The sequence below is a fragment of the Cnephaeus nilssonii genome, assembly GCF_951640355.1.
Source record: "Cnephaeus nilssonii genome assembly, chromosome: 19".
Taxonomy (NCBI): Eukaryota; Metazoa; Chordata; class Mammalia; order Chiroptera; family Vespertilionidae; genus Cnephaeus; species Cnephaeus nilssonii.
Genome location: NC_137090.1, coordinates 23,372,333 through 23,392,276, shown reverse-complemented (window position 1 = coordinate 23,392,276; position 19,944 = coordinate 23,372,333). Strand labels below are relative to the sequence as shown.

At 42.8% G+C, this 19,944-nt stretch overlaps 2 protein-coding genes across 8 annotated transcripts in view; one reads left to right on the top strand and one right to left on the bottom strand.

Annotated features, from left to right (window-relative positions):
* The window catches only part of TADA2A (transcriptional adaptor 2A), a 42,445-nt gene extending 35,241 nt beyond the window's left edge, over positions 1–7,204 (bottom strand). The window contains exons 1-4 of one of the 3 annotated variants that reach the window (XM_079797364.1): positions 6,713–7,204; positions 3,768–3,892; positions 1,401–1,507; positions 371–430 (exon numbers count right to left, since the gene is read on the bottom strand). In XM_079797364.1, coding sequence (XP_079653490.1) covers positions 371–430; positions 1,401–1,507; positions 3,768–3,792 — 192 coding nt within the window. In that variant the 5' untranslated portion in view covers positions 3,793–3,892; positions 6,713–7,204. Of the gene's footprint in view, positions 1–370; positions 431–1,400; positions 1,508–3,767; positions 3,895–6,712 lie in introns of those variants that run through there. The other 2 variants (XM_079797365.1, XM_079797366.1) reach the window with 2 other exon arrangements.
* A 14-nt stretch (positions 7,205–7,218) lies between these two features.
* Positions 7,219–19,944, top strand: part of ACACA (acetyl-CoA carboxylase alpha) — a 247,263-nt gene continuing 234,537 nt past the window's right edge. For 2 of the 5 annotated variants that reach the window (XM_079797346.1, XM_079797345.1), the window contains exon 1: positions 10,166–10,184. The gene's annotated coding sequence lies outside the window, so the exon portion shown is untranslated. The other 3 variants (XM_079797348.1, XM_079797349.1, XM_079797353.1) reach the window with 3 other exon arrangements.

Sequence of the window (19,944 nt, the reverse complement as noted above, 5' to 3'; positions counted from 1 at the left end):
TTTTCTCTCATCGTTGTTTCTCTCTCTCTATCCCTCTTCCTTTCTCTCTCCAAAATCACTAAAAATATATTTAAAAAACAGTGTAACTCTTATGTCAGTAAATCTCAAAAAGTGCTTCCTTTAAATTCTTTCTAAATTTGAAACAAAAATCTGAGTATTTAAAATGATTTTTGGACTTAATAATGCCTCAGTAGATCCATAAAACTGAAAAATTTACTGGGTAATGATTACCTAATTTAGGAGAGGAGGAAAGAAAAGAAAAAAGAGAGCCTTGGAGGTGAAGAAAAAAAGACTAATTCGCATGTAAGACTTGAAAAATAAACAGAAAAAAATTAAAATAAACAGAAATTCCCTGCAACTTCATCATTACCATTATTTCATAAGTATGATCACTTTGATGCTTCTTGTACTCAAATCCTCGAGTGAAACACTGCAAAAAAGAGAAAAATTAAGTTACCAAAAAGCTACTTTTTGAGACGCTTTCTTAAAGGTTAAAAGACAGTACCCTGGCCAGTGTGGCTCATGGGATGCTTCTTATAATCAACAGTGTCTTGAATCCAAAAAAAATATGGTATTTGTTGTGTGATCTTGAGCAAATTACTTAACCTTCTCCTTGCTTGAGTTTCTTCTATAAAATGGAGAAACTATAATCATATTTACTTTATTGGGTTGTAGTGATGATTTAAGAGGTAAGTCATGTATACTAGTAGTACCTAAAATAGTGCCTAGCACAGAGTAAGCACTTATAATTAGTATTACTATTTCCACCATCATCCACAAAATGGTTTGTTACCTTGTTTGTCACCTGCCCAAAGATCACTCTTCAATAAGACAATAAACATTGTGTCATAGGTACTATCAAAAGGAATAACTCTCCTATTCTGTTCCTGTAATCTCAATACTTAATACTACTGGCTAAAATAGTGTTAAGCATTAAGTTGATACCTCTGTGAAATATGGGCACACCTCGTTTTACTGTGCTTCATATTATTGCACTTCATAATTTTGTGTTTTTTGTTTTGTGTTTTTTTGAAGTCAAGACCCTCTACTAGCAAAAAGATTACGACTTGCTTTATTGTGAAAGTCACTTTATTACAGGGTCTAGAACCAAACCTGCAATAGCTCTGAGATATGCCTGTATTCAACAGTCTATCGGGGTGGGGGGGGAGTTAATGGTAAGATATGTACACATATAATACCTCAATAAAAAAAAATGGAAAAAAACCCCACAAAAAACAAAAAAAAAAAAACAGTCTATCTCATCCATCTGCTCTGTTCCCCAACTTTTCACTGGTAAATGTATACTGGAAGATTGACTGGAACAGATTTAATAAGATATGGGGCTTCTGAGCAATCGATAGTCATCTCTGAATTTATTACATCCATAAATAATGAGATACCTGTAAGCAGAGGAAAAAGGGAGGTGGCCCACATTCTGCACACTTGATATAAGGCTCCATGAGGTAGGAGGAGCAGCCTCGGCAAGGTGGCTTATCAGAGGGATCACCTAGAACAAAAAATATATATATATACTAGCTTCAAAACATCTTCTGATTATCTTAAGAGCCAAGAGGGTGAAAATCTGCAAATGACTATGCTGGTAGTGAGCTATGCTGAAAGTTCATGGAAACAAGAAGAGCTCATTCTAAATAAGAAAAAAAAACAAAAATTATGTTCCTTTTTATTTCAGGGTAGCTTTGTTCCTCCCTACAGAGTACCTACTACTTTAAACAGCATCTAAATAGATATGGCCTCTACAAAGAAATTTACAAACACAGGTTTTAGCTGGAAGTTTCATAATACCCGTAACATTTTTTTCAGGGGAAAAATGCTCATCCAACACTGGCCAGGGCTTCCCCATTCTTTTTAACGGATGAATAATACTCCATCATATCAATTATCTAACCTAATGGTTCTCAATTATCCTCTAGGAAAGCATTTTGGAAATCTGAGATGCTTTTTTGTTGTCACAACGACTAGGGAACACGACTGGCACTTAGCCGGCAGGCAGCAGAGATGCCTAAGACATTCCTCCACAACAAAGAACTGGCCTGTATCTGCACAACTTTCAAATGTCCCACCAGATATTCAAGTAGGTAAAAAAAACCTACTCAAAATTACATGACCAAGAACCCAGTTCCATATTACATAAAACAAAATGTTTTTGAAAGTTTTTATATTGAATTTTCCAGAAAAGCAACTGCATGTACTACCAGAGATTTCATCTTGTTTTGTTCAGAACTTTACCAAGTTATTCAAGCTTGTGGTATTTGAGTCACCAACACATCACACATGAATCACTCATTGTGCATGTGTAGTTGTAAGATGCCGTGATTCAATATATGCGTGCAAGTATCTGACTACTTAAGTCATTTTGTCTTCTACTATAATCATGTCTAAACATATTGAGATGCATATTATTTTATTATAAATTCCATTATTTCATTATAAATTACTTCTCTTTTATTTAGCCTTTGTGTTATAGTTAGGACATCATTGTTTTTATTTCTTTGAAATCATGGTTGTAGATACGTTATGTTATCTATGTATTTAATTTCCAAACAGTAAAAGGGGTTTTAAAAACATTATTAAAAAAAAAATCACTGGGTCGCATAAGGTTGAGAACAACTAATTTACACAGTTCCCTATTGGTGGACATTTATAATAATAGTTTCCAATTATTTACTATTATAAAGAATGCTGAGATGAATGTTCTTGTATATACAACTTTTCACATTTTGTTCCTTAGGATATGTATTTTCCTAGAACTAAAACTGGTATACAGAGCATTTTTGATATATATATAGTCATAGTGTCCTTCACAAAGGTACACTTTTTTATAAACTAGGAGTAGAAAACTTTTCTGTAACTTAGGAGTAGGGAAAGGCTTTTTTTTATCATCATTCAAAATCCAAGGGAATAAAAGGTTAATAAATTTGAGTGCATAAACAAAGTCAACAAACAAAAAACTTTTTCTTGGCAAAAAACACCAGAAGCAAAGTAAAAAAGCTAATAAGTTGAAAATATCTGCAAATATATCATAAAGGGCTAAAATCCCTAATATTACAAAGAACTTTTAAAAATTGAGAAGGGCCCAGGCCAGTGTGGCTCTGTTGGCTGGGCATTGTCCCGTGCACTGAAAACTTGCAGGTTTGGTTCCCAGTCAAGGCACATGCCGGGTTGCGGGGAAAAGGGTATTTCCTTTTTTCTACCAGACATTATTTCTTATAAAGGCATTACAAATGTGTTACGGGGAACCCATCTGCTTTTTAAAGAAATCCATCCAGCCCAGCTGGTGTGGCTCAGTGGTTGAGCATCAACCTATAAACCATGAGATCATGGTTGGATTCCTGGTCAGGGCACATGCCCAGGTTATAAGTTCAGTCCCCAGTAGGAGGCATGCAGGAAGCAGCCAATCAATGATTTTCTTTCATTATTGATGTTTCTATCTCTCTTTCCCTCTTCCTTCCTCTTTGAAACCAGTAAAAAAAAAGATAAGATAAATCCATCTGCAGGTTAATCATACTACGTTTGGTCCATTTGATCTTAGTTTTCTTATAAGAACTAGGGTGATATGTTTGTGTCATATGTTCAGTGGGCAATCAACAAATATTAATTGATTTTACTTTGAGTTGATACTCTTATTCCTTTAGGATCAGATTCACAGGGCTTTGTTTAACTTCAAAGTGCTTATTTTTCCTCTTTGATCAACTTCTACTTCAGTTTGCTATTAATATTCACCTGAGACTTGTGCACACAGTACTTACTGCTAAAGGAACCCAAACGGTCCATTCCTTAATTGGCAAAGACTGCTGCTTTGATCTTCCTCAATGCAGTGCCCCTTCAAGAAGATTTCAGAGCTGGCCAACACTCACCAAAGCTTGATGACCCCCTATGAACAAATTGCACATGGATCAGGAAATAATTCAAAGGGACAAGATAAAGAGAAAATAATGCAATGTACTCTACTACATCCAAGTTCTGTAACATTAAGCAAATATTTTATCTCTATAAGCCTGTTTCCCCCTCAATAAAATGGGTATGATTATAATAGTTTCTACCTCCTAGAGGTATTGTAAGGCTTAACTATCAAAATCTATATAAATTATGTACCATGGTGCCCAGCCCATAGTAAGCCCTCTACAAAAGCTACATAGTCCTAATAGACAACTATTGGTTTTCTCTGCCCACATCACTCCTCTCCTTAGCCTCCTTCCTTTGGGAAACTGACTCTCAGACATTTCATATGGTTCAGCGGGGTTGCCAATTGAAATATGTCATTCTCTACCCTCACAATAGCTAAAGCAACCAGATCTCCCCTTAGAGAAATCTGAATCTAAGACATACAAGGACAGAAGGCAGCCGAAGCTCAAACATTTATTAGTCAAATATTTGGTCCATGAGCTCTGGCTGCTGAGATCCCCATCTCCAAAGGTGGCCCGACTATTTTAGTTTTTTTGGTTGTTTTTTTTTTCTCATTTCTCTATCTTTCCAATACTTTAATTTGAATGAGTTCTGTTGCTAGAAACCAAGGAACCTTATCTATTAGCCCAGTGGTCGGCAAACTCATTAGTCAACAGAGCCAAATATCAACAGTACAACGATTAAAATTTCTTTTGAGAGCCAAATTTTTTAAACTTAAACTATATAGGTAGGTACATTGTTATTAACTTAATTAGGGTACTCCTAAGCTAGCCTTTGCTAAAAACTCAAGGGGCCAAAGAGCCGCATATGGCTCGCGAGCCGCAGTTTGCCAACCACTGTATTAGAACATACATTTGTTCAGTAATTTACTCTTTGAATAAATATTCAATAGGTATGTCCAATGTACAGTTTCTTCCTAAAGGCAAAATGAAATCATATTTCACACTAAGCCAAGAAAATAGCCCAGACAGTGTAGCTCACTGGTTGAGCGTCGACCCATGCACCAAGAGGTCACCGGTTGATTCCCAGACAGGGCACATGCCCAGGTTTCAGGCTCGATCCCCAGAATGGGGGGTGCAGGAGGCAGCCTAATGATGTTTCTTGCTCATCTCACTCAACAATGTTTCTCTCTCTCTCTCTCCCTCCCTCCCTTTCTCTCTCTCTAAAGTCGGTAAAATAATATTTTTTTAAAAAGTCACTGTGGAGTAAAAGTAACAAAAACAAAACGAAAACACCCACATCCCTCCTTCTTCTATACTCTCATAGTTTTTACCTATCTCTTTTCTGGTGTTTTTCACATTCTACTTTGTGAGGATTATTTCTGCATGCATATTTCCCCAAATTTTTAGACAAAATAAAAGCAGGGACTACATCCCATACAAATTTGTATGCTTTAAAAGTACCAAGCACACAGAAAGAACCCAGTAAACACAAATGTAATAGATAAATAAATGTCTTTTTTTTTGTGGTGGGCCAGGGTAGAGTAATTCTCCCTCCCTCTGCTTTAGTCTCAGGAAAAAGTTAGTCTTTCAAGAAAAATGAATTTGGCAAGGGGTATTGTATTATGCACTTGATAATACAATAATGACCAACATTTATTGAACTTCTCTCATATGCCAGCTATTGTGGCACCACTGTATGTGGATTATTTCTTTGAACCTTCTGAGGCACGATGCTGTTTCAAAGGAAAGGAAGCCCTGAAAGATTGTCACTTGTACACTGTCTCACAGGTAGCAAACAGTGGCGCCATTTCAACAGAGGCTGAGAGAGAGAGGTTCAAGTTAAGGATGTATAAACAGTCTGATAAACACTCGATGTCATAAGCAACCATCTATAGTAATAAAAGCATAATATGCTAATTAGACAGGACGTCCTTCCAGACAAAGCTGGGGCTGCGAGGGAAGCCAGTGCCAGCAAGGTTGGGGGGGGGGGGGGGGCGCAGGCCGGCCTACTCTTGCATGAATTTCGTGCATCGGGCCTCTAGTCTATAATAATAAAAGCATAATATGCTAATTAGACCGGATGTCCTTCAGGACGACCTTCCGGAAGAAGCCGGAGCTGCAAGGGAAGCCCAGGTCCTGGGTGCCTGCTGGTGGTCAGAGGGAAGCCGGTGCCAGCAGCCGGGGGAAGGAAGGCCTACTCTTGCACGAATTTCGTGCATCAGGCCTCTAGTATTTCAATAAACAGAAACTTCTTTCTTCTTCTCAGGAGACATTTCTGACAGTAACACCCATGAAAGGATGAGTGCTGGCTCCAAATCAACATTTACCAAATTCAAACACGTTACGGGGAGGACGGAAGGCAAGCGAACAGCAGCATTCAGTGTGGTGCAGAGGACAGGTGCGGGCTGTGGAGCTTTGCAGACAAAGTTCAAATCCTCCCTTAGCTCCTTATTAGCTGTAGGACCTTGGGCAAGTCATTTTACCGGAGCCTCAGTCAGCCTGAGCTGTAAATGAGGAGGCTTAAGTGCCTCCTGTAGGTGTAAGGCCTACGTGAAAACCCAATGGGAAACGTGGGTAGGGGCGTGACACACACAGGCTGTCGTTAGCCTGGCTGCGCGCTGCGCTGCAGAGACGGGAATGCAGAGTCTGAGGCAGCGCGCAGACACCCCAGGCTCGCCGAGGGGCGGGGCCTGATGGGCGGGGCCTGGTGGGCCATGCCCCGCCCCGCCCTCCCCGACAGCGCGACGTGGCCGGGCGCCTCCCGCCCGCCCCGCGTGCCGCGTCTTCCCGGTCACCGGGGCCCGCACCCTGACCCCGAGCCCCCCATCGCACCTCGCGGTCCTCACCTCCTTTTCGTCCCGCTAGAGGGGCTCGAGCCCGCCGCCGCCGTCCCGCAGCGCCCCGCGCCTCACCTCGCCGAGTCCCCCTCCTCCCCGCCGAGGAGCAGCCAGCCACGTGCGCGCCCTGGGCTGCGCGCTCGCTCCCGAGCGGCGCAAGCGCGAGCTCGCCCCGCCCCCTCGCGGCCCGCCGTCTCCGCCCCTTTCCCTCCGGGGCCTTCGCGTGCTGCGCGCCGTTGCCGCCCTCTCGGCCGGCGCCCGGGCCTCCCCGCGAGCCCGCTGCTGCCCTCTGGCAGAGGCCTGGGAGGACGCGGGTGAGCCGCTTGCCTGACTTGGAGTCCGACCAGTAACCACTTTTCCCGGGAGGTGCGTTGCGCGTCACCCGAGGCTCGCCGGGGCGAACTGACGATTGATCCCCTCCGGAGTGCCCTCCTCCGTGAGGCGGGCCGGGCCGGCACTGCCCTGCTTTTGCGTTTTTAACATTCTCACCCCTGTTGCAGCAAAGGAGACTGAGGCTACGGGACTCCGCGGCCGCCTCTGGAATCCGGGTGTTGGAGTGCTGCTCATGGATTTTCCAGACTGAATGGTGTAAGGGGTGTGCAGGGTACGTTTTATTCCGATGCTTCTGCACAGTCGACGTTATCTCCTTTGGAGAGAACCAGCCCCTCTTTGGGCTTCAGAGGCCCAGATTGAGGCGCAATGGTGAGAGGATGTGGTGGTCCACTCTGATGTCAATCTTGAGGGCTAGGTATGTCCTAACTCTTATTACTGCTAATTCTTATAATAGCTACCCTATGTCGAGTATGTATTGCATGCCAGGCGTTGTACAAAGGAGGTTACCTGCATGGGCTCATTTAATCTTCCAAAACAACGTTGTGAGGGAGGCACTATTCTTTTCCCCATTTTCCAGGTGAAGACATTGAGACTCTGGTTTATAAATAATTTGGGATCGCACTGCTACAAAGGGTTGGCCAAGGAGATTCAAACTGTGGTCTATCTTAACCATTAGGCTGGTACATCTATTGAGAAGTTTGTCTTTCATAAATTTGCCTACCCTCTTTTAGAAGTCATTTACATGGCCTATGAGGCTTTTTTAATTCGTTTTTTAGTATGTAAGAGACAAGTTCATTGTAAAAAAAAAAAAAATCAGAAAATTCACATGAGCAAAAAGAATGTGAAAAGCAGCTCTTGAGCCCTAACCGGTTTGGCTCAGTGGGTAGAGCGTCGGCCTGAGGACTGAAAGGTCCCAGGTTCGATTCTGGTCAAGGGCATGTACCTTGGTTGCGGGCACATCCCCAGTAGGGGGTGTGCAGGAGGTGGCTGATGTTTCTCTCTCATCGATGTTTCTAACTCTCTATCCCTCTCCCTTCCTCTCTGTAAAAAATCAATAAAATATATTTGAAAAAAGAAAAAAAGAAAAGCAGCTCTTGAATGTTAAACAGTTAACATTTTGCTATATACTTTGCAGACTTTTTCCTGTGCATCAATAAATATAGAGTCGTTTTACATTTGTTGTATCCTGAAATATTTAATGAGCAGACATTGTTCTGGGTGCTAGAAATTCAGCAGTGAACAAAATAAAGTCTGCCTCTTATAATAGTGGGGGAGGATGACAATAAGCAATCTATATAATAAAAGCCTAATATGCTAAGTGTCCGGTCAGCCGTTCAACCAATCAAAGTGTAATATGCTAATGATATGCTAAGGCTGCTCAACCACTTACTATGACGTGCACTGACCACCAGGGGGCAGACGCTCTGACCGATAGGTTAGCTTGCTGCTGGGATCTGGCCGATCTGGACTGAGCTAGATGAGCCGGACACACTCTGGAGTCCTCCCGTGGTCCCTCCTCAGCTGGCCAGCTTTCCACGTCCCTCCTCAGCCCTGATCGTGCACTGGTGGGGTCCCTCGGCCTGGCCTGCGCCCTCTCACAATCTGGGACCCCTTGGGGGATGTCGGAGAACTGGTTTCGACCCAATCCCTCAGACCAGGCCAAGGGACCCCACTGGTGCAAGAATTCATGCACCGGGCTTCTAGTAACAGAATATATTGCTAAATAAAGATAATGCCCAGTGATGTGTCAAGTTTTATGGGGGGGAAAATCAGGATAAAGGGCTATGAAGGATGTGGGGAATGCTCTTTTAGATAGGATAAACAAAGAAGGCCTCTTAGGGAAGAGCACATAGGTAGAAATCTAATCATTAAATGAGGGAGGCAGCTGTGTGGATTTCTAGAGGGAATCCATTCTAGGAGAAGAAAAGTGGCAATTGGCAGTGGCCCTAAGATAGGGGCTTGGTTGGCATGTTGAAGAAGAAGCAAGGAGACCATATGGCTGGAGCACATCAAATTAGAGAAATAAAGTGGGGAACATAGGCAGGAGCCCGATCATGTATCATCTGACTTTGGATTTGGTTGGACTTTATTGGGACATGATAGAATGCAATGGAAGGGTTGAGAGCCCAGAAGTAATCAGATTTGCTTTAACAGGATTTCTCTGGAAGCGGTGTGGAGAATAGGTGGTGGAAACCTTAAAAATGCCCTTTAAAGCATGAATTGCCCTTTTACACAGCAATTGTTCAACAGATAGTTTATTAACATTGGTATTTCACCTACACCTTTACAACCACTCTCACATTCTCCACAAAGAGGAGATAGGGTCATACACTTAGGACTTACCTTCATGTCTTTTTCACCTCAACTGGCTAGGGCCGTGGTCGGCAAACCGCGGCTCGCGAGCCACGTGCGGCTCTTTGGCCCCTTGAGTGTGGCTCTTCCACAAAATTCCACAGCCTGGGCGAGTCTATTTTGAAGAAGTGGCGTTAGAAGAAGATTAAGTTTAAAAAATTTGGCTCGCAAAAGAAATTTCAATCGTTGTACTGTTGATATTTGGCTCTGTTGACTAATGAGTTTGCCGACCACTGGGCTAGGGCACATATCCAGATCTGGACATCATGGTTGTCAACAACCTGAATATGAATTATTAATGTACAGTTGTGGAAAAATAGTCCCACATAATACTGGGATCTATTCATTAAAAACATTGCATTTAAACACCTGAAAATTACCCTTCCTCTTTGATTGATGTTAGGCCCTCATTAGAATTCTAAGCCCCCATTTAGACATTGTGCTTAAGAAAGATATGGAGAAATGGAAATGCACAGTGAGAACGATAGCACTGATAAGGAACAGAGATTTGGAGGAAAATAAAAGTTCTTTTTCAAATCTGTGTTTTGTAATAATCTGAGTGAAAATGACAAATATGAGTTTAGAGCTCAGAGGAGAGGCCAGGACTAAAATTGTATAATTGTGTTAGAATTGTTTCTTTGGATATGTGTCTTCTTTAGACAGAGCTTGAGCACAGACACTGTGTCTTTTCTTCTTTGTAACCTCAGTGCCCAGAAGTGCATCCTGGACGAATATTTGTGAAATGAGCGAGTAAAGGCAAAGGTATGGATGAAGTCACTCAGGCAAAATGTATAAGGTAAACAGAGAAGATATCCAATCTTTGCTTTCACTGGAGGTTCAAGCACCTGAACATGGCTTACAAGTAGGGTGACTGTAAGTTCCAATTTGCTCAGGACAGTCCTGGTTTACTCCTACTATTGTCCCCATATAATTAGTGATATTGTCTCATTTCACTCTCAGAAGTGTCTCAGTTTGTACAATAAATTACATGGTCACTGTTTGTAGGGTCAGGGTTAGGGGTTAGGGGCTAGGGTTAAGGTTAGGGTTAGGTGTCTCAGTTTGTACAATAAATTACATGGTCTTCCTATTTCTGTGTCATCACTGCCCCATCTCACATTTCATTCTCCAGCCGGACGGAAGCACCTCAGCTTTCTCTTATGCACTCTGTTCCTTCCAGGCTTCCTTCACCAAGGTACCTCCACTTCAACTTAAACATCACTTCCTCAGGAACGCCTCTCCTGGCCCCAAGTCTGAATTAAGTAGACCCTTTACGTGCTTCTAGTGCAGCTTGTATTTAACCTGGCATAGCAGAGAGAACTGTCTTGTTCCCCTCACTAAACGTGTATAAAGGAATCTGAAAAAACAAACAAACACCTTTTATCCTTTTTAAGTTGAAATTTAATAATATTCAAGATTAGTTCATGTTGGGCTAATATTGTGGAAAACTGAACTTTAGGACTTAGCACATTCTCCAAGCCCTTTTACTCGTAACTAATTTAGGAAATTGACTTTGAAACCCAACAAGGAAAATGGTATCATACTGTCAGGCTCTGTGATGTGACTGCCATTGACTAAGTCCAGAATATCCCAACAACTCTTCAACGACTAAGCTTCAGTGATTGGAATCAAAAGTGTAGTTTCTGAGCTTCCCTCCCTCCCTATGCAAATGATTCTCTACCATTTTTAGTACTAACTATGGCCAGAGTGCTGAAAGACTTTATAAACTTTATTTCGTCTAATGTTCTTCCTATAAACTGAGGTGGCTTTTTGTGTTTTATTTGTTGTTGTTGATAATCCTCACTGATTTTTAGAGAGAGTGGAAGGGAGGGAGGAGGGGGGAGAGAAAGAAAGAGAGAGACACATCCATCTTTTGTCTCCCGCACGCATCCCTATCAGGGTGCCCTTGATCGGGAATCAACCCCTCCACCCTTTGGTGCATGAGCTGATGCTCTAACCAAAGAGAAACACCTGCCAGAGCTGAGGTGGCTCTTTATAGTTTTGTATACAAATAGATAAAAACAGAAAGTCTGAAAGTCTAGCTATGCCTTCTAGGTTTCAACTTCCTCCCCTTTAAACTCTGAGATATACCCAGTCAATGTAAATTAGCCAGAGATTCCGGTCCTGGGCCGAGCCCTTTGCCAATTACAAAGGCTCTTCAAGTCACGGAGTCTTGCTGTGATGCACTCAGTAGAGAGGGCTTCACCCCACAAAAGGCCTGAGCCTCAAGGATGTAAGTTCTCAAGGCCTAATTCAGGATTGGTTCCTCCTTAGCCTCTGTTACTGCCTCTTGCATCAGGAGCATTGCCATCCTTCCTGCCCACATCCCCCATCACTCTATGCCTCTCTATCTTTGTCTCTTTGTGGCCACCCTAGTCAAAAGAATTAGAGAATCCTTTTCCTTCCAGGAGGTTCCTAAAGTGCTTATTTAATTTGATCCACCCAAACTATGACCAGTCTGCAGGGGAAGGATTGAGACACCTCTGCTAATTTACCTAAAGAAATGTAAGGTTTACCTATAGCCATTTCTCCACACAGTGAGACCTGTCTGGGGATGCTTCTGCATAAGTAGGAGGGTCCTAAAGATCTCGAAGGTGAACAAGAGGGGGAAATTTTTTTCTGCATAAGAGCCCTGCTGCAACCTACTTTACAGATAAGGAAAAATGGGTCTCAAAGAGGTAAAATTACTTACACGATAAATATATCCTTCAGTGGCCCTAACTGGTTTGGCTCAGTGGATAGAGCATTGGCCTGCAGACTCAAGGGTCCCAGGTTCGATTCCGGTCAAGGGCATGTACCTTGGTTGCGGGCACATACCCAGTAGGGAGTGTGCAAGAGGCAGCTGATCGATGTTTCTAACTCTCTACCCTTCTCCCTTTCTCTCTGTAAAAAATTAATAAAATATCCTACCTAATAATAGACAAATATGCAAATTGACCGTACCTTTGCTATGCCCACGATTGGCCAGGAGGCGCGGAGGGGCGGGACTCGGGGTGGCCAGGGTTGCCGATTGGGCTGGCGGGACGCTGAGCTCGTGTCGCCAGCGGCGGCGCGAGCTCAGCATCTGCACCATGGCTGTGCTGCAGCACAGAAGGGGCCTCTGGGGGCAGCGAGCCCATGTCCCTCCACGGACCATCAAAAGCGGGGGAGCTGGGTGCCTGTCCGCTCCGGCACCAGGCCTTTCAGAAGCCTCCGCCGTGCTGGAGGCTTCTGAAAGGCCTGGTGCACCAGAGGACTGGCATCCAGCTCCCCCACGATCGAAAGCGGGGAGCTGTGTGTCCGCTCCGGCACCAGCGGAGCCCCCTGCCATCAAAAGCAGGGAGCAGGCTGCTAGCAGTGTCCGCGGAGCGTGCTAGGCTTTGCGGGGCAGTGGATATGGCCTGGATGGCAGGTTAGGCCTAGGGGACCCTACACGTGCATGATTTAATCATGCACTGGGCCTCTAGTATTTTAAAAAACACCATATCCTTCGGTGAAGATTAAAAAAAAAAAAGTTGTTCTGGGTTAGATTGGCTAGTGCTCAGCATGAGAATTTTGTCATTATTTAAATCAGTAATTGTCACCTAGACATAGGTAGGTTTCCAGAACAGAACACCAAGCAATGTTATTAGGTAGCACAACTAGAATTAAAACCATAGCTGTCCAGAGATGCCTGTGGAAATCGCCCTGACACACTGAGGCTGAGTTCCCTGGGCCTGCTCGAAGAATAGGTATTGCTTAGGGCTAGGCTTGGCTCTTCAGGGCTCGGCCCCGCCCTTCTGGACTGGCTACAGCTGTTTGGGTCTGGGCACAGCTTTTCTGGGAGATGTTCCGCCCTTTGGAAGTGGTTTTGCTGTCCTGGTGTAGGATCAGGTCTTCGGGGCTAGGCTCAACTCTTAGGAACTAGTGTCAGCCCTTTGGGACTAGATTTGCCTCTTAGACCTTGTCTGGGGTATTCCAGGTTAGGTCCATTAAAATCAAATTGAGCCGAAACCGGTTTGGCTCAGTGGATAGAGCGTCGGCCTGCGGACTGGAAAGGTCCCAGGTTCGATTCCGGTCAAGGGCATGTACCTTGGTTGCGGGCACATCCCCAGTGGGGTGGTGTGCAGGAGGCAGCTGATCGATGTTTCTGACTCTCTATCTCTCTCCCTTCCTCTCTGTAAAAAAATCAATAAAATATATATTTTTTAAAAAATCAAATTGACCCAGGTCATGGGGAAGCCCCTGTCTCCACAAGATTGCCTTACAGGAAAAGACCCTTGAGTGAGCATACTTGTCCTAGGAGACATAGGTTGAAAGGGCAGCTGACTCTCAAGGGAGAAGTGCCTGTGGAACTCACTGTGACACACTGAGGCTGGGTTCCTTGGGCCTGCTGGGAGAATAGTATTGCTTAGGGGCTAGGCTTAGCTCTTTGGGGCTAGGCCCCATCCTTCGGGATTGGGTTCGGCTCTTTGGGGCTAGAAAAGAAAAAGCAGATCTGTCCAAGTGTAACTAATAAACTTCCTCTGGCTAGTTAAAAAGGAAGTTAGCAGGAATCAAGATTTACATAATGCTATGGCCATTACACAGAGTTTTCATGAATTTAAACCTTTGCTACCCCATTTCTTCTGCCTCTTCCTATCTCACTGACTGCTTTTTTTTTTAATATATCACTTTTTTTAAATTTTTTTAAAAAATATTTTTATTGATTTCATTGAGGAAGGGAGAGGGAGAGAGTGAGATAGAAACATCAATGATGTGAGAGAATGACTAATCGGCTGCCTCCTGCACGCCCCGCACTGGGGACCGAGCCCGCAACCCAGGCGTGTGCCCCTGACCGGAACCAAACCAGGGAACCTTCAGTCAGCAGGCCAGCACTCTATCCACTGAGCCAAACCGAGTAGGGCTCACTAACTGCTTTTGATCTACAAAAAGTGCAGGATATCAGTGTCATGATTCACCAGGCTTTGAGTAGAATCCAAAAAGTTAGGAAAACTAGGAATGTATTGTTGCTGTGTAACTTCTGTTTATCGGAAAACTTTAAAATGCCTATACAGCAGCCTAGCTACATACTTTTCAGCCTACTATACAGGCCTCCACCTTTTGACTGTCAAACAGGCTCCGAAAATATTTTGCATCATTTGATGACAGGCAATTTAATTCTTTGCAACCAACAAGTGCCTAATGTTTGAATTATGATTTGTAATGAACCTGACACAGTTTAATATAATTTAAAAAGCATGACTTTAAAACTTTCCTTAATTTGAATCCTGTCACCAGCTTTTACTACCTTTAAGAATTTAAGCAAGTTATTATCTGTGCCTCTTTTCTCATATGTAAAATGAAAAATAGAATACTTAATAAGAGTTTTATGATGATGTTTATATAGTACCTAATTCATGGTGGTAGACAGATCCTATATAATAAAAGGGTAATATGCAAATTGACCCTAAAGGCCGAACGACTGGGAACAACAGGTCACTCTGATGTGCACTGACCACCAGGGGGCAGACGCTCAATGCAGGAGCTGCCCCCTGGTGGTCCGTTTGCTCCCACAGGGGGAGCTCAGCTCAGCCACAAGCCGGGCTGACGGCTGCCAGCACAGCAGCGGTGGCGGGAGCCTCTCCCGCCTCCTCAGCAGTGCTAAGGATGTATGACTGCAGCTTAGGCCCAATCCAAGGCCTAAGCCGGAAGGTGGACATCCCCCAAGGGAGCGGGTCCAAGGGAGCGGGCCTAAGCCAGCAGGTGGACATCCCCCGAGGGGTCCCGGACTGCAAGAGGGCACAGGCCGGGCTGAGGGACACCTCCCCCCGCCCCGAGTGCACGAATTTTCATGCACCGAGTCTCTAGTAAATTATAATGGCAATTTTAATTCTATAAATGCTCCATGAAATAACCCTGGGGCTTGTTTAGGAGTTGTTCTAGATTGTGGGTTGTGGATTTGTTCACCAGTTGGGGCATGTACAGGAGGCACCATCAATGTTTCTCTCTCCCCTTTCCTCTCTCTAAAATCAATAAACATATCCAGAACAGAACACCAAGCAATGAAACAGAATTTCTTTTGCTCCCTGCTTCTTTAGTACCTTTTTCACTACAAAACTATTAGAGTGGGCCCTGGCCAGTATGGCTCACTTGGTTGGGCACCCTCCTGTGCACTGAAGGGTTGCTGGTTCAATTCCTGGTTGGGGCATATGCCCAGGTTGTCGGCTGGGGGTATGTCAGAGGCAGCCGATTGATGTTACACTCTCACATTGATGTTTCTCTCTTCCCCTCTCCCTTCCTGTCTATCTATGATAATAAAAGCATAATGTGCTAACCACAGATAATATGCTAATTAGACCAGATGTCCCTCCAGACATCCTTCCAGATGACCTTCCGGTCAAAGCTGCAGTGGTCGGGGGCTGAGGCAGCTTGAACGAATTTTGTGCATCGGGCCTCTAGTAAACGGTAAAAATGCATCGGGCCTCTAGTAAACAGTAAAAATCAATACAACAAAACAAAAAAGTAAGGGAGTGTACATTATCTGACAGGTCATGGGGCAAATGCATAGTTGTAATCAAGGACAATTAATCCTGACTTACCTTGAATGCAGAACAAACTCAGGAGCTCTGTCCCATTTAATTAATGTAAATAGTGAACAGACTTATGTATTATGATCAATTAACTATAAGACTGTTCCTCACAGTACAGAGCAAGTTCTTTACAATTGTAATAAAAACTAACAAGGTTAATCTGATGCATATTTAATGATATGTGTAATTGTTGTGCTGCATGATAATTAGACCTTAAATGCTAAGCTACTTACATAAATTACTGTAATTGGTTATTTTTACACAGCCAAACACATTTTTTGGTGTTTGCTCACTTTATTGCTTTTCTAGAATCTATAATCATGGCAAGGACAACAGTTTTCTCTGAAACCTTTTTCTATTTAATCACCTGTTCACATACACAGATAAAACTATTGTTAAGCAAAGTTCACTACTACCTATTCTGTGCTAACAGTTCCCAATCTGGGGTGTGGTGAAGGGAGAAACTTTGAGTGAAGGGTTTCCAGTGAATCAGCTCAAGTGAAGCAGCTCAAGCTAAGCTGCTCAAATGAAGTAGCAAAGTAGCCTATATTACAGGTCTAGTGTTGCCAAGTGTTACAGCTCTAATGTTGCAGTTCAAGCTTTACAGTGGCAAGCTGGGGAAATGCAGCAGAAAGTGCACTCCATCCTAACAGAGGGGAGGCTGGCTTATATAGAAGGAAGTTCTTGTCTCTGTCCCTGATTGGTCCATTTCTATGCAAATGAGGACTCCAATGTCACACAGTTTTGTTCCAAATTGCACTGTTCTGTTTGGCCCGCTCACACATTCTGTTTGGCCAGCTCACACAGTCTGGTTGGTTGTTGTGGAGCTGCTCTGATTGGTTAGTAACTTATGCAAATGAGGATGTGGCTGCACAGCTCCATTGGACGGGAAGGTCTTAGTCCCATTGGTCCAAATACAATACCAGGAGTTTCTTTATGAAGTGAGGGCAGGAGCACAGTGCAGGAAGCTTGGCAGCTCAGTCTATGGCAGTGATGGCGAACCTATGACATGCGTGTCAGCACTGACACGCGTAGCCATTTCTGATGACACGCGGCCGCTGAGGCGGCCGCATGCCGAGGATGAAACATTTGCTGCTCCTGAGAATGAAACATTTGTGAAATAATGTTTTTTCCTCAAAGTGACACACTACCCGAGTTATGCTCAGTGTTTTGGCGAAGTTTGACACACCAAGCTCAAAAGGTTGCCCATCACTGGTCTATGGCTTTCCCCTGACATGCAGTATGTGTGAGAGCCTTCTGTAATCAGCAGCTGTTAGATTCTGGTTATGAATTTGGGCCCAATTAATCACAAGGAGCCTTTGTTGGCAGATATTCTTTCTCCGGGTTCGCACTCTTCAAAATGGCACTGCAGGGTTCTCCTCCCTACTTGGTACTGAAAATAGCCACTGCTCAAAGCTCTGTGTATATATTTTCTTATTTTAGACCTTAAAAACCTTTTAAGGAAGGTATTATTACTCCCATTTTTCTGATGTAGAAACTGATGGCCATAGAGGGTAAGCAGGTAGCATAGTGGAGATTCAACCTTCTACTCCTAACCTCTAACCACACTTTATACAATCTTAGAAGGTAACGGATCCCAGCAGAGATATGTAACATTTTTTAAGGAAAATCAAATGGCTCCTGAGAAATACAGAATATTACATCAGTGCCTCCTTATCTGTGGTTTTGCTTTCCATGGTTTCAGTTACCAGTGATCAATCATGGCCTGAACATATTACATGGAAAATTCCAGAAATAAACAGTTCATGTTTTCAATTGCATGCCATAATGAAAGCTTGCCCCATGTCCTCTGTCCCTCCTGGGACATGAATCATCCGTTTGTCCAGCTTATCCCAGGTTGGGATGGGGAGGAGAGAGACGTCACATTGACATAACTTTTATTACAGTGTATTGTTGTTTGCTTTTTTGTTTGTTTTTTTTTCTTTTTTCTTTTTATTTTTTAAATTTAAATAAATCTTTATTGTTCAGATTATTACAATTGTTTCTCCTTTTTTCCCCCCAGATCTCCCCATTACCCGGTTCCCCCCCCCCCCGTTGTCCTTATCCATAGGTGTATGATTTTTGTCCAGTCTCTCCCCATACCCCCCACACAGACACCCCTTTCCCCCTGAGAATTATCAATCCACTCCCATTCTATGCCTCTGATTCTATTATGTTCACCAGTTTATTCTGTTCCTCAGATTTTGAATTCACTTGATTTTTAGAATCACTTGTTGATAGATATTTGTTGTTCATAATTTTTATCTTTACTTTTTTCTTCTTTTTCCTCTTTTTAAAGAATACCTTTCAGCATTTCATATAATACTGGTTTGGTGGTGATGAACTCCTTTAGCTTTTTCTTATCTGTGAAGCTCTTTATCTGCCCTTCAATTCTGAATGATAACTTTGCTGGGTAGAGTAGTCTTGGTTGTAGGTTCTTGCTATTTATCACTCTGTGAGTCCCATTGCCTCCAAGAATCTATTTTCATATTGCCTTCTATGGCTGCATTTAAAAAGCTATTGACAGGTACGTCTAAAAATCCCACAAAACAGAACTAACAACATGATACATGTCAGCAACAACGTAACATTGAAAAAAAAATTTCTATCCACAGTTGGTTGAATCTGTGGATGTAGAACCCACAGATTCAGAGGGCCTAATGTATAGTCAGGAATACAAGACTGTACAACTCAATTAAAAAAAAACAACTAATCACCCAGTAGAAAAAAAAGGGAGAGGTTATAAGCAAGCAAGAGAAAACTTGAAGCAAATAAATACATGGAAAGACGCTCAACTTCACTAGTAAGCACGAAAATGCACATAACAACAACAACAATATACTAGATGCTTTATAGCCATCAGATTGGCAAAAATTTTAGTCTGAGATTTCCAAGTTAGGGTGTGGCATAATAGAGATTCTCTTTACCGCTGGGGCATTGGAAAACAATATGCGTTTAGCAAAGTTGAACAATGAATTCTACTCTTTGGCATATGTCCTAGACATAAGCATGTCTAAGAAAATTTATTGTAGAATAAATAAGTTAAATTGCTATATGATATTATTGTGTATAGCTTATGTCTTCAAAGTCATTGTCTCTTCTGTTGAATGTTTGATTCTTCTAGAGGGCAGTTAGAACTTTACCCTGTAGTCTGCACTATTTATTCATTTTTGGTGCAGTAAGGAGCAGTAGTGACCTGAATAAATGCTAAAGGAGTCTTCTGGGTATCATCTTATTTCGGGGAGACCCTGACACTATATCTCTGAACATGTCTTTCTCCATCCTATTTTAAGTTTTAGAAAATAACTTAAAATAGGACAAAATTCGGCTGTTGTGAATTGGGGCACTTATAGCCATCATTTAGGGCACATATAACTTTTGGTGTACGAAATGATTCTTCAGCCAACTGCTTTTTTCAGAGGATGAAGTTGGCAACTTCAGCCACTGGGTGGCGCAAATTCACAAGAGTTTGGTGAAAGTTGGTAAATAACAGCTCAAAGTGCACTAGTTGTTTCACTGTAGCATGTGAAGCAGGCTTAGGTAGAAGAAAAAAGGCTTTGGGGGCTGGAACTTAAGTATAGACATGGATCTAAATCCTCTGGGAGTGAAAATTAAGGGAAATTTTTAGTATTGGGTGACTGGCAAGTCAGGTCACTGAATAAGGGAAAGAAAAAGAAGGAAAGGAAAAGTGTTTAGAATACAGAGCAAAAAGAGAAAGATGAGATAAAGAAATATGAGAGAAGCCCAGGCTGGGTGGCTCAGTTGGCTGAAGCATCATTTCGTACACCAAAAGTTGGCAAGTTCGATCCCCAGTCAGTGTATGCAGGAGGCAACTGATTGATGTGTCTTTCTCTCCCTTCCTCTCTAAAGTCAATAAAACGTATCTTCGGGTAAGGATTAAAAATAAAAATTAAAAATAAAACATTTAAAATATCAGAGGGAAAAGCATGTAAATCTAGAAAGATGAATTCAAGTGTTACCAACAATTACAGGATGGCCTTTCATTGATTTGCATCCACCTGGTTAACC